At 44.4% G+C, this 14,721-nt stretch overlaps 1 protein-coding gene across 3 annotated transcripts in view; it reads right to left on the bottom strand.

Moving 5' to 3' along the window:
• The window catches only part of TMEM94 (transmembrane protein 94), a 47,825-nt gene that overhangs the window by 31,533 nt on the left and 1,571 nt on the right, over window positions 1-14,721 (bottom strand). Inside the window, exons 2-3 of one of the 3 annotated variants that reach the window (XM_061377118.1) lie at window positions 8,053-8,179; window positions 6,122-6,216 (exon numbers count right to left, since the gene is read on the bottom strand). In XM_061377118.1, the coding sequence (XP_061233102.1) occupies window positions 6,122-6,216; window positions 8,053-8,098 (141 nt within the window). In that variant the 5' untranslated portion in view covers window positions 8,099-8,179. Of the gene's footprint in view, window positions 1-3,044; window positions 3,205-6,121; window positions 6,217-8,052; window positions 8,180-14,721 lie in introns of those variants that run through there. The other 2 variants (XM_061377119.1, XM_061377121.1) reach the window with 2 other exon arrangements.

Raw genomic sequence — 14,721 nt, 5'->3', positions numbered from 1 at the left:
TGACTGAAGGCAAACAGGGGAAGAGTGAAACCCTGTTCCTTGGGGATGGTACCACAGCTCTCAGTTGTGATCTGTAGGATGGCTGCGAAGGAGAAACACACAGTGCAGATCTCTTCTGTGCCTGTGATTTTGCTTTGTAGAGGGAATGAACACGCTGAGGTGTGGACTGGATGGGAAGATGAAAAGATATGTCAATGTCTCCACTTGCAGTAAACATCCTAGATGTTAAATTACTGCTTAGCTTGCCTGCTAACATCAGGGAAAGGGAACCTGAGCTAGACCTAGCAAATGCCCAGGTTTAGGAGCTGCGTTGGCTCTGCAGGAAGGACACAAGAAGCAGCTCAGAGCTAGGAGACAGGGAGCACAGATAGACTTTTCTTTGCCTTCTCAGCTTCCCCCCCCCCCCCCATAGCTTGACAGGGAGAAATTATTGGGCAAATACCCAATGATCCAGGAGGATCACAGCTAAAAGGTTTCCCCTGCCTTCCTCATGGGTTGCACAGGCATTTGCAGACTGCCAGATAGGAAAAGAGTGGTTATCTTCTGATTCTGCCTCCCACAATGTGAAGTTGTTCCTGAGCATCACCACCTACCCATGTCTGCTTCCCACAGCCCACCTCCATCTTCACATAAACCACCAGTGACTCCTGATGTCTCCTAAAATTCCCATCTTGTTCTTTGACACATGGAAACATTCAAGAATATCTCTGAAGGTTATCAGCTATTCTCTGCTATGCAATGAAAGACAGAGGTCTTGCTCCTTCCTTCAAGAGGAACAAGCAAGCAGAGATCAGACGTATGCAGGTGAGCAAGAGCCACGAAGTATTAGTACAATGAACTCCTCTTGTCTTTTCATACAGCCATTACACATCTATAGTAGCATATTTATTCGTTGTACCAGTAAATGTTGATATAATAAGTGGTGTTGTAGCACACGTGCCAAACATTGTTTTAAATAACACCAGAACACAAATACATTCTTTGACTTCCAAAGCGAGTTGAATCATCCTTCATTCTCTGTGGATTCAGCCTCTTGCAGGATAAGGGGTTCTCACCAAGACTGCTGTACACTTTGTAACTGCCTTTACAAAGCCTGTTTGAACAACTAAGGGAACAGAAAACAGAATATTTGCTGGAAGCTTCAGTTTTCACGGCCTGCAGATCCACCCCTTTGATTCAGAGTGGAAAACCACTACAGAGCGGTATGTCAGATTGGTTCCCTCTTTCCAGGCTGCACACAACAGGCCTCTTTTTCAACACTTCTGTTCAATTGCTTTTCAGTTTTCAACAGTTGGAGGTGGGCAACTGGGCAGCAGAATGTTCTTCCTTTCCCTGACAGCTACTGTGCATTCCTAAGCAGAAAGAGAAGGCAGCTTTTCATTCAACAATGACATTTTGCTATTAATCTACTTTAGGGATTACACCTCTTGAAATGTAAGCACAGTTTCAGAAACACATGAGAAGGAGTAACCTCAGCAAGTATATTTCTGCATGACAGTGTGACAACTGGATGCTCCTCTGCACCTTATTTTCTCATCTCTACAATGTGACTACCAACTGTAGCTGTGATGAAGATTATAATGGTCACCACCCCACCTGAACACTACTGGAAAGCACAGGAAAAAGAACTGTGTGTTGATACCCACAGGACTCAGGCAGCTCCTTAAAGCAGATCATGGCTCTGTGGGCACCACTGCCTTTAAAAGTGGACGTGCTGGGAAAGGTACCAGAAGGCACAACAAATTAAACTCTGTTTAAATGGCACCTGCCATGAGCTTGGCAGCCACAGCTTAGCTGTTGGTGGTCTCAAATCAAACAAAACAAGCAAAGCCTTCAGCACAGCAGTGCCCAAATTAAAAGACAGAGCAACAGGCAACAACTGCCCCCTTCCTCCATCTGCAGCACCAGTATGAAAGGCAGAGCCCAGACCTCCCCCTGCCCCTGGACAAAGGAGACCCCACAGTTTGGTAACCGGGTGCCTGCGGGGGCTTCTGGCTTTGAGGCTCATTGCTAACAGGGCCTGCAGACTTGCACTGCAAACAGACACAGCTGCAGGAGCACAGATCTCTGGAGATGTGGCCAAAGCAACACTCATCAGCTGCCTGAATCATCGCTGCATTTTGCTGTGAGCAGAGTCCATTTTAACCCACACGACATTCACACTTTACCCCCTCCATAAAGCACTGAGTAAGATGCCAGCAGGCATGACCAACCTTTCTGCATGGGTAATGCAAAGCCCAGTGCTCTGCTTCCCCTCAGCTACAGCAGCTCAACAGCAGAGAGGAGGTGACTGCTCCCCAGGTTCCAGCCCAGTGTTGAATCGTGCATTCTTCAGTCCTGTTTGCAGCAGCAAATCCCCAGCCATAGTTACCTGCCCCACCAGGCTGCTGGCAGGATGAGGCAGTGTTTATGCAGTGCTTTGAAGCTCACCTGTGCTATGCAATTATCAAGCTTTAATTACATTATTCCTCCAACTTCAGAGAGCACTATGGGGTCTGGATTTATTCTGGCTCTAACACACAGCACACTGCTTTATGCCAGTGCAGACCTTATTCCAGAGGATGCTAATCCCCTCCCAGAGGCCAGCAAATACTCAGAAATGCACAGAACTTCAGCACATCTGTCATCCCCCCTTCCCATCCCCACTTCTTTAGCTGAAGACTTTGGGGACTAAAAGTATGACACAGCTTAGATGCCAGGGATGAGCAGGTTCAACAGCTACAGATCAAAGCCCATAGAAGAAACAGACAAATTTAAGCCATGAGGCTGAGGGGTAGCAAGGCAGGAGTCAGCACCTAAAACCATGTCTGGCCCCTTCTGTTGCTTCTACAAAGAAAGCTTATTTCCCCATCCCCTCCAATGCACTAAGCTATTCCCCAGTTAAAATCATCATTCACTGCTTTATGTCCTGCCTTAACCTCTTTTCCTCAAAAACTCAAGGTTCTTCATGCACCATCACATCAGGAAGGATGCAGAATGGGAGAGGGTTGGGGGGGGACAGGGAAAGCCATTTTGAATAGAAATGTTAAGTCAGAGAAACTTACTTTGCAGCATTTGCCTTGGTGGGGGATCCAGAAATCAGCCTGTTTAAAGAGCATCTGGGCCAAATTCCTGCGCCACTTCCCCAGCAACTTGCACTGCTGCTGCTCTCCAGAAATGAGCCAGCAAAGAGGGAGAGAGAGCAAGACTGTGCAGAGCCCAGCGCTGCAGAGAATGAGACAGAAGCAGCAGAGTGAAGCACCAGGCTGCTGATTAATTCAGCCTGTTTCCAGTCACGCTGCAGCTCCAGCAAGGAGGCGGTGGATGGGGGTGGGGATGAGGGAGAGAAAGGGGGGGGAAAAGAGGCAGGGAGAGAAGAAAGTTTGCCCAGGATAGCACCAGATGTCTGTAAGAATGGTTCATTCATCAGCTGGAGCCGACAGAGCCAGAATCCCTGGGTTCCCTGCCTGGAAAGATGCATATGCATGCACAGTGAGGGTTGATGCTGACAGACAGGGGTCTGTGGAGAAGCAGATGGCAAATTACACAGGACAAAGTGCTATAAAATATACTGCAGGGGAAAGAACACCTGAGCAGGCAAGGAAAGAGAGTAGATTGAGACAGAGAGAGCCAGGAATACTAACTCCCTTACATAAATCTATGAGAGTCTTCCAGATGATTCCACAGCTTTGAATTCAAGCTCAATTTAAAACTATAAGCATCTGCTATCTGAACAACTGAGATGGCTACGGGTCCAGTTTGACAACAGAAAGCAGCAAAAGCCCCTCTGAACACCCAGTATTCACATAGCCCAAGCCACAGAATCTAAACAAAAGGTGCACCTGAATTCTTCACAGCCATGCACCATGCCGGGGGCTTCCCATTTACTGACACCAGGGCAGTGCCACAGACAAGGCAGAGGATCAGTGTTGAGAGGGAAGAGCTGGGTAGAACAAGAGGTAATGGGATAAAAAGGCTTATGGAGGTGAAGAAGAATGAGCTTTCTCTCTCATTCTTTTCCTGCAATGCTTCCTTCTCATTGTTGGAAAGAAGCACCTGTATAAGTGGGGGGTTATATAGCTCCTACTTCAACGCTGCCCTAATTCTCCCTGGGGCTTCCAAGCTCTGCAGAGCAACCACTAAACCAATGACTTTCATTCCACATAGAAAGAGGTAAGGAACCAGGAACCATCCCAGCCAAGAGCCTTGCTGAGGATTACAGCTGTCCAGACCAGAACAGACAGGCACTGCAAAGATCTCAGCATATCATGGAGCTTTGAAGACCAGGTACCAGTGTCAGGACTCATCCACCCTCCCTGGCCAAGCTCTTCACTTTTTTTCCTTCACCAAACTCCAAATGCCTAAACAGGCATAGCCCATGTTCTACGTTTAAAGCCAGATGTGTAAAGAATAGGTCTCAATATTTACAATAAACCCAAAGCAGGGTCTGGTTATCACTCTGTGTTGGCACTAAGTTACACATCAGTATGTAACCTCACAAAGGCTCTTAAAGCCAAAGTTGAAGGGAAGCTGACACTCCATTTAATGTAACTTCAGGAGAAAGCAGGGGGAGCAAGAGGCAAGGCATCCTTCATCCTCCTATAGGGCATTTTGTTTCCTAGACAACAATTTTAAACCACAGAGAGGAACAAAATGTCCTAATGACACAAATTTTCCTTCCTTCCTCTTTTCCTGCTAAGAAACTACTTACCTACTCACTTCAACACAAAGAAAAAAAGCAAGGAGAAGAAAGGATCAACAACAACAACATGGGGTAAGAATGGACAAACCCTCATACATGTAACACCTCTCCTTTTATCATAGTGCTTGATCCCATGGCTTTGCTCCTGGAGATTGAAGTGAATGTGAATAGAACAACTTGCTTGTGACAGTGCAATACCAGGAACAACCCCTGTGCTTCATGCAGGTAAGAGGTCCTGATACAACTTTCTTCCAGCTCAAAAACTCCAGCTTTGGTTGTGAACACAACTGGAAATGGGTAAATGGATTAAATTGCCTCTTCTTGTTTACCCCACCATTGAGAGGCCTTGTTCTGAAGTGTTTTGTGTAGGGCAGTAATTTGTACTATGTAGCTTCCTTCTGACATCAGTCTAATTGCATCTGAATATGCATTTGTGCGTTAAGTAACAGAATGAAAGAGCAGAGGCTGTAAACTTGAGATCTGAAGATAAAACTGGGGCTTGAAATAAGAGGCTTGAGTATAAAGGCAGGGACTGAGACCCATATGAAAATTGGAGCATAGATGAGAGACGTGCAGAAAAAGATTGTGACAAAGCCCCTGGAAGAAAAGATGAGGTTTTAGAGAGCAGGGGATTAACCTGAGATACAATTACTGGCAAGCTGAGAAGAGGCAAAGGACTTGGGCTAATTTTCAGTCCAAAGGTAAGACAACTCTAGACAGCTAAGGACAGACTGTGCTGGAGCTGGAGCAATGTGGACCCATTGCCAGGGTCTGGCCTGGTGCTGTATCCAGGCTGCAGCAATCACGCTGGGATAACCCAGCTCAGTTGTTATTGGTAACTGTGGTATCAATGATGCCAATTATTTTTACTGGTTGTGTTGCTGTAAATACAGCTTAAATAACACAGACTCTTGAGCCTCACACTGCCCTGTGGCAACCAGTGCTGATGTCTGTCTTGGTATATGCTCATCTTGGAGTAGAGATTTTGGTACCTTTCCCAAGTATTAAATTCACTTCAGAAACACACAGAAAATTAAAAAGTCAGGAGAAGAGGAAGAACAAGATATCAGCACATTTAATTTTAGGTTTTGGCACTGCTCCTGAAATAAACTCTGCCTTTCCTGCAGTGTCTGGCTTCTGGCAGAAATTGGAAGGTGGCCTATATTACATCTGACAAACTCTGATCCTCAGCCACTTCTGTCAAGGGAACTGTATTAGCCCATAGGAGCAGAGGACAAGTCTCTTGACTTCTGAGTGACAAATGTCTGTGCTTCCTCTGAGCACATCTTCTGTTCCAGGAGTGTTAACTCTTCACACACATATATTAGAACAAAAAGCTTTCAGCTAGATTTGAGAGTGATGTTTTCACTTGGGTTCATTTTGATTTTTAGCATTTGAAAATAAAACTAGCACACTGAACTTACTACTGAGGTTACATACCAGGTTAATTTGTTCCCTTATCAGCATGTATGTGTCCAAGTTCTTCACTATGGAAAGGAAGATGGATTCCACTTTAAAGGGGGTGAGACAGGGATCTGCAGTATTGGGAAAAAAAAAAATAGGAGCAAACTTCTTAACACCAAATAATCTACTGCTACAAGAACAAATCCATTGTCTTTCCTCAGATCCAAACAAAGTAAGTTGTAAAATGCAGCTTTACGGTTCAAAAGGCTTTTTGTTTAAATCCTGTTGAAGAGTGTGATGATATCTTGCCTTCATTTTTAACCCCCATTCAGGAAGGAGGGACAAAAAGCTTCAGTAACTCTGAAAAGGAGACTAAGACTTCAGAACACCATGATCCCCCCATAATGTCCTTGTACAGGACACGTTACTAATAGGCCTTTTAAAGGTCTGTTACAATACTGTCCATGCTGCTGCCATTCCAGCAATTTGATATGCAATTCCTGCATTGTACAGTAAAGAATGTCATCTGAGAAAGAGAGAGATGAACCAAAGACAGTGGCCTACAGTGGAATTGTCTCCACTGTGCTCTGCCATGGCTGCAGCCATGCCAGTGCTGGTGCTTTCACGTCCTACGCAGAACACATCCGTGTACAGAATGGTAACTGCATCATCTCTTAAAATGAACAATGCCAGATTAGCCTATGATGTCAGTAATAAGAGAATAAGTAGGTATTTATCCTCATTGGAATGTTACCTCCATGGTAATACAACAATCAGATATAAACCAACACAGTTCAAACATGTGCTCCGAGCACAAGCAGCTCCAAGAGTTTCAGGCATGAGTAAACTCAGACCCTCCGGGACAAGCACACTTCAGAACAGAGACCCCAGCAAAGAAGAGGTGTACTAGACAAGTACTGATGTTAAAAATGGAGTAGCTTTGGAGTCACACTGCTGTAGCAATCTCTGAGAGCAGATCTGAGGTGATTACCTAAAAGGTACTTTGCATTAATGAACAAAACCACTTCTTGATGCTGGAAGCACTGTAAACAAAACAGCAAGAAAGGGATGCAAGAATAACAGAGAGGCAGCACCATGATCTGGCAGACAAAGTTACTGTGTGGTGGAGAAAGGGACACCAAAAAGGAAAGCCAAGAATGTGCTCTTATCAGAGCCAGCTGAGAGCTTGGCGTCTAATGTCCTCCACTGATCTCAAACTACCTGCCCCATTTCTGATTGGAATCCAGAATAAAAACCAGGTCAATTTTTGAGTAAGAAATACATTTAATATTCAGGTAGTGCTGAAACTAAACCAGAAGTGACCAGCACATTGCTTGCTGAAGTGATCAAAATCATTTCACTTTTAGGAAGTAGTAACATGTGCCAAGTTGACAGTCTCCTATCAGCCACAGCACATATGTCTTTAGCATCTACAGCAGCTACTCATGAAGATTTCTCTCTCTTCCCTCTGAATCTCAAAGCATGGCAAGACAGCATTCCTCCATACAATATCTAGACATACCTAGAACTTTTTAAAACAGATGTACAAATACTACCTTGCAGCACTTCCTAGACATGCAATTACCCAAGCAATACATCCAGTTATCATCACAAAAACTGGACTCAGATGATTTCATTAACTTTGTGTATTTAAAAACTCTTCTCAGTGAATTCAGCCTCTCAAATAAAGTCAAGCAAAGTGTCCAGAGGACTGAAGCCCTACTTTAAACCTCAAGAAAGACACAGCATATGTGACAGCATATACTTTGGTATGTGCTCCACCATGACATCTCAGTCCCAGCCTGCAAAGGGCTTACTGACACAAGCATGTGCATCCCTAGGAATCTGAAGGTGACAGAACTCTCAGCTTTGATACTGTGGGCTATACCAGAATGCCAAATGGTGAGCCTTGACCCAAAATAATGAAAGACAATTAAAAGGACTCAACATTGCATCAGGAAACCTACCTGCCACTTCTCCTTGAGCTCCACGGCTGTGTGGTTCTATCAGCATGTGCAGCAGAAGGGGGTTGCTGCTCAGGGGAGGGTGGCTCCTACACAGAGATGAGCTTGGCCACACTTATCACATCACCAGCTGTGGAAACAGAAGAGAAGCAGTTAATCAATCTTCCCATATAACTCCATTTAGGACAAGAAAGTTATGACATTCACAAAACTCAGATTACAAGATTTGTCTTTAAAAGAAGGAGAACTGGGGACCTGAAAGCGCTTCTAATAGTACAGGAACCTCCTCTCACTGAGAACTGATCCCATTAGCTTATGTCCCCCCCAAAAATTGCTGCAGTAGATGAATTAAGTTCCCAGCAGCTCACAGGATTATTGCAGCCCTGACACACTTTAGGGCAAGCCTCCAAAACAAGCTGACAAAGCAGGGGATTCCACCAGGTGCTGGAGCATGCTGTCACCCCTGGCTGTTTGTCTTGCTATTCTTATCTACCAAGAGCTTTGTCCAGCTAATCTCTAATGGAGCCTGCAGTAATGAGTCTTCCACTTGCTGAACAGCACATGCAGTCTTTGACAAGGCTATGTTGCTGGGCTGAGCCTGCAGATGACCAACATTCAGTGGGCCAGAAGTCATAAAAACAATTCCAGATTTCCAGGGAACTAGGTCTTCTTTTTTTCCCCCCTTTCTTCCTTTTAGCAAAGCTGGACCTGTAATAGAATTGAGATAGGAAGCAGCTCTAGAACTCACATCCTTCTTCAAGCCCATTTCCCTTTGATCTTCCATGGCACAAATTTGTTCTTCTTCCACATAAGTAAAATGTATTTATTTTCTGGTTAAAACAAAGGCTTTGTGTACATTGCTCCAGAGGATTCTTTTATATAGGAACACAATGAATCATTCTAAAATGATGCTATGATTTGTCTTGGAAGCTTTTTGTTGATCAGTAACTATTGGTTCTACTTTTTATCACACACAAACTCAGCGCTTAGACTTCTGGTAAATCCAAGCAAACAAGGAAGCAAGATCTGCAAACCAACCCAACTGGGATTTACTACCTTGGCCTATACCATACTGCTTCTTCAAAGAAGGACTCTGGAGATCCCAATCTTGTGGCAGCCACCTGCAGCACTGCTCTCCATGATGCTCCACCATAACAAGGAAAACACAGAGCATCCAAAGCTTACTCAGAAAGCTCCTCCTGCCCATGCTGAAGAGTTCCATGTCAGGATTTCCTCTCATGCAGGCAAGTCCTGCATCTGCATTCTGGGAAGCAGCAAGCATTGAGTACTCAGATGCTGGCTACCAAAGCACTGCTTTGCACTACAGCAACCAGCACCTGCAACTGCCATTTTTTTGGCTGCTGGCTGGCTGGCTGGCATGAGCCACAAGGCTGGACTCTGCCCTACTTTGCTGAGCTGTGACCCTTGTCAGTGTGCACACACCCTGGGAATGAAGCTATTTCAGTCACTTTGTATCCCTGCCAGGCCATTAGCAATTGCAAGGAAAGAATCAGAGAGCTACTGGAGCGAAGCTGACAAAGCTCCCAGCAAAGAGCTGGGAGTGGGAAGGAGGAAAACGTACGTTTGTATGCTTGCACACAGCACAGAGCATCAGTATCTTGCCTTTAACTTGACAGTGACTTCAATATAAGGAAAGGCATGAGGGGATGATTTTAAGGTCACTAATAATAAAAGGGCTGAGAAATAAATCAGTGATTCTTCTTTTTACTCCCCTCTGACAAAAGATGGATCTACTGAAGGATTCTGTGCCATGCTCTCGGTACTTCAAAGCTAAGAGCCTCAATGTCTCTCTGGATCTGAACTTCAAAAGCATAATTATGTGTGACACAAGTGGGTAACTGGGAAGCCAAAGTCACAAAAGCAGAACAAGAAAATATATCCTGGACTCCTGGTGCTCATCCCATGGAGCCTGTATCGCTTGGAGCCAAGGGTGGCTGTGGCAGGATGGTAGGAGGCAGGGTTTGCTGCACTGCCCTGAGTGGCATTCTGGGTTAGGCAGCAAATGAAATGTGATCCTGAGTACAAGCCACACCATTCCTTACAGTTCAGAGCACATCATCCTCATGCTTGGGAACACCACCCTGAAGTCCCTCAGTGCCAGGAAGCAGGATACTAGGGTATCCTACTACGGTATCATCTAGTGTGAAGCGTCCCTGCCCACAGCAGGGGGGTTGGAACTAGATGATCTTAAGGTCCTTTCCAACCCAAACCATTCTATGATTCTCTACACAACAAGGGTGTTAAAAGATGAAAGATTGGTTGGAAAGAGTGAATATTCCCTACCTAGTTAAATTCAAAAGCTGTTACAATGAACAATTAAAGAGCTTGTGAAGTAACCAGTGGTGCATGCAGCACTGCTCCATCACCAGCATGCTGTTCAGAACATGAACAGACTGACCTGGAACCCAGAAGCAGTTTCTCTCACATCCCCAATTGAAGGTGCTAACAATGGTTGGACTGGATGTTTCACACAGAGAAAGCAAGAAGCCAAGTCTCTCCTGTGCCAACCTGGATATACAAACCAAGTGGAATGTTTCATTTTTCCAAGTTTAAAAAGGGCTTTAATTTATAACCAAGAATTCCAGACACAGGTAAGTCTGGACAGGTTGGGATAGCTTAGTATTAGGATAACTGAAGCCAAAAGAAAAGACAGGCTACAGTGATAAACCATCCTGCCACAACTGCTGCACCAGGACTGGCACTAGACCCATATAAAATGTGGTTTGTGCCCGCTTTCTTATAAATCAGAATTCAGCAAGACAAGAAGTTTGCAAGAAAATGGCAGGAATTCTGCCACACCAACAAAAACCTCATCAGCATTAGAGAGGCTTTTGCAGACATTCAGAACACAGCTTCACACAATGAAGCTGAGGCAGTTCTTTCTGTAGGCAACGTGCAGATGTGCAGAGCTGTGCATCCAGCCACTCCACCCTCCTGTAGTTCCCACTACCAGATGTGTCCCTCCACCACCCCTACCCAATAGCAAGGACTTACCCCACTCTGGACCCATCCCAGGAGTTCCGTGCACTACTATTTCTTCCACACTAGAGTATCTGCCTGTCTCTGCCCTCCCTGTGTGTTATCTCTCTTCTGCCTGCCCAGGCCATTAGTCACTCATGCTGTTGACATGTTAGACTGGGCCAGACAGGAGGGAAGAAATGAAGTGGGACTTTGCTGGAACATGTCAGTGGGTGTCAAGTATTTAGCCGCAGACAGATGCCTGAAGCTGTGGTTGCTCTACTCAGACACCAGAGGCTCCAAGGGCAGCCAGTTCACTTTCCCAGCACACTCCATCCTCCTCAGGATTCTCATGTCTAGAGCAGTCCATGGAACTTTGAAATGGTTGGATGTGGTGTCCAAGTGTCATCGTGCTGTATTCAGCATGAGAAATACTTCCAAATCATTTAGTAGAGTGAAACCCAATATAGGGTCCCACCAAGTAACTCAATCCAGTGCACCTTTCACTAACAGCAAATGAACTTTCTGGAAGTCCTGTATGCTGAACTTGGCCAGTAGTTACCCCACAACTATGTGGAGAGGTCTGCAATGCACTTAGAATATGTCTGTTTTATATTTGTAAGAATAAATGAGGTCACTGCTCAGGTTTTCATGGGCATCTGGTACCTTTTAAAATCTGCCATCACCCCAAAGTCACTTCTGTTTGCAAGTGCCCTGAGCATACAGTAAGTCTTATAGCTTCATCTAAGAGTATCAACAAGTGTTTGAAACATCCTTCTGAAGAGCAGAAGCTTTACAAGGGTCCATTCAAACCTTTGTCTATGAAATCACCTTTCAAACAGCACTGTCTTATGCAGTATTTATACAGGTAATAAACACTGTGCTTGCAGATGCTCCTTTGAAATCCAGGGATTTCAAAGCATGACAACTTAACCAAACCTCACAACATCAGTATAGTGATATTTAATAAGGAACTGTACAGCATGATACATGAGGTACAGCACTCCTAAACCAACTAGCAAACAGAAAGATCAGATAACTATACAACCTACAGACACTTGGGAAGAAAAATGTGCTTCAGAAGCTGCAAGTCTTTAGGGAGGAAAATAAATCAACCTAATGATCCTGCTTTCCCTAAATGTTCCATCACTGGTGCTTTCACGTTACTTACTGAAAATATAGATATAGTCTATGAAAAATGATGGGGAGTCTGAGCACTTCTTGCTGCCAAAAGTGGATTCCTCAGGAGCAGAAGCCTGAGCTGTCACCAAGAATAGAAACATGGGGGAACAGAGAATAACCAAAAAAAGCAGCTGCCTTGTACAGAATGGCTTAGATTAGAACTGATGGGTTTGATAACAGCACAACCACACAGTCTTCGTCCTCATGAGTAGCTGATAATTTGCAACATGGGCACGTTTGCTGATCTATGGACTTCCAAAGATGTCCCAAGTGGAACTGTCAATGACCTGCTTTGAGACTCACTGAGAGCACAAAGTAATTCCAGCAAGTGAGCTGGCAGCCACACTTCTGGTTCAGTAGCCGCTTGTGAAAAACCTTGTCAAAAATAGGGCCAGCTGAACATCCTCTGCCTCACTAACCCTAGATTATAGATAGGGATGGGCGGATCTGCCTCAGAGAGAGGCTGTGAAGTCTATTTATTAGTATCTGTAAAGTAAGCGAGATCTTCTGAATTAGTGCTGTATATGTGCTAAGTATTATCAACTCAGCAGTGGTCATGTATCTTGTTTGTTCATGGCTGTGAAGAATCTGTTGACTTCACACTTCCCTTGCTAAATGGCAACAATTAGAGATCTACTTCACCTTGAATCAGGAATAGGATTAAACTCCAAATGAACTTAAAAGTTTGTCTTCCAATTGCCAAATGTGCCTTTTGGAGGTGAAAGTACTTTTGTGTTTAACCCTTACTCAACAGGAGTTTTCTCAATAGTAATCTTCAGCAGAGAACATGCACATTAGACTTGTTTCAAAGGGCAGTGGTGGCTTAAAACAAAAGCTGAGCAACAAGGAGGTAGAAGGGGAATAGCAAATAGTTAATGGCAGGTCTTTTCCTATCTAGTTGATGCTGTGATTTGGCACACTTGCCAGACTTGAAGATTAACACTGGTGAAACAAGATGTCACACAACCAAAAGAAGGCATTTATTTTTGTTTTAATTTTGTTCTGGTAAGTTGAGAATTAACTGATTGATATGGTCAAAAGAACGATCAAATCAGATCAGTCTACCTCCTGCTTCCACAGGGGCTGATAGCGCTTAAAGGACAGTAAATATGAAAGATCTTTGCTGTGTTCATTTTTCCTTACTTTGTTAAAAGAGAGTGTTTGGGAATTAAAGGATTGCTTCATTTTTTCTGCTTCAGGTACCCTAAGTCTGCCACAGAAAGAGACAGCATGTGTACAGTCTGGATCAAAGTGGGAAATGCAACAAAAGGCTCAATTGTGAAAGATGGAGGGGCCCCTGCAGCCTCTGCAGAGCGCTGAGACATCATCTGCTTTGTGGCACGATGCCTTGAACGGCAACTAAAGCATTTCATAGCAAATGTAGGGAAGAATTCACTGCAAAAGTGGCAGCTGTCACTCATCATTGTGATGATGGTTATTATGGGAATCAGGATTGTATAACTCCCTCCATTAAAACCCACCCTGAAATGCTACAAACCCACAAAAAGGCAGCAGCCCAAAATAAGATTCAAAAAGCTGGTGGTGTATTTATAGAACCTTCCAGCAAATCAATGTACACTGACTCACAGATAAAAGTGCAACTCTTTCTCTTAACTCCAGGTTATAAATGAGGGTGTTGTATGCATAGTTTATAGTAAATCTAGGCAAAAAACCAACCCACACCAGTGTTTGCCATGTGAAGATATTTAACAATATCATGTTGATGGAAGGTGTTCATTGGGAGTTCCCCAAAGCAGCACCTGGAGGGCATTAATCAGACCAAGCTCCTACATTCATGCAAAGCACAGCCCTTATGCAGAACACACTGATCAGTTCAAGAGATTTGTCTATTTTGCTATTCTCAGAAGCAGCTCCATGAAAGTTTTATGATGAACATTTGTCTGATGAACTGTGTCTAGAATTAGAGCAGAGAGCTGACTCACTCTACTGTGAAAGGAAAACAGAGGAGCCCTTTACATCTCCTTAAGAACTTCTCTACACTAGTCACTCAAGAGTATTACAGATAATGCTCCAAAGTGCCACAATTAGCATACAGATGGTCCCATATACACTATCACAGGTGGTACCCCAACCCAAATCTTCCTCCTTGCAACCTTAGGTGCAGAACAGTATTACCCAAGCCCCCTTAGGCCTCTTTTTAGCCCACCCTACAGAAGGGCTTGTCTTTTGGCCAATCCCTCACGGCCCAGCCCTGCTCCTGGCTGGTCCCACCCAACCAGAGGGGTGATACAAATACTCCCTCAGGGCTATGTTCCTGGTGGAACACTGTGGTCTTTGGAGTGTTTGTGGCTGCTTCTAGCAGGTACTTTGGGTAGGATTCTAACAGAAGAAGTAAGGGTAGCTTTAAAGATACACAGTCTGGAACAGTTATAGTGTAGCATGAAGACCAGAGGAAGGAAGTTTGTTTTCTTGGTTCCGCTTGCAGTAGCAATATTGATTACTTTGTAACCTAGATTAAAAGGGACCTTAATCCTATGATAAAAAATGTTG

The sequence above is a fragment of the Neopsephotus bourkii genome, unplaced genomic scaffold (genome assembly GCF_033783945.1).
Source record: "Neopsephotus bourkii isolate Nb327-2 ecotype Australia unplaced genomic scaffold, CSIRO-AGI_Nbou_v1 NB_1749, whole genome shotgun sequence".
NCBI classification, from domain to species: Eukaryota; Metazoa; Chordata; class Aves; order Psittaciformes; family Psittacidae; genus Neopsephotus; species Neopsephotus bourkii.
Note: the sequence above shows the minus strand (reverse complement) of the source record. Positions and strands in the feature narration are given on the sequence as shown.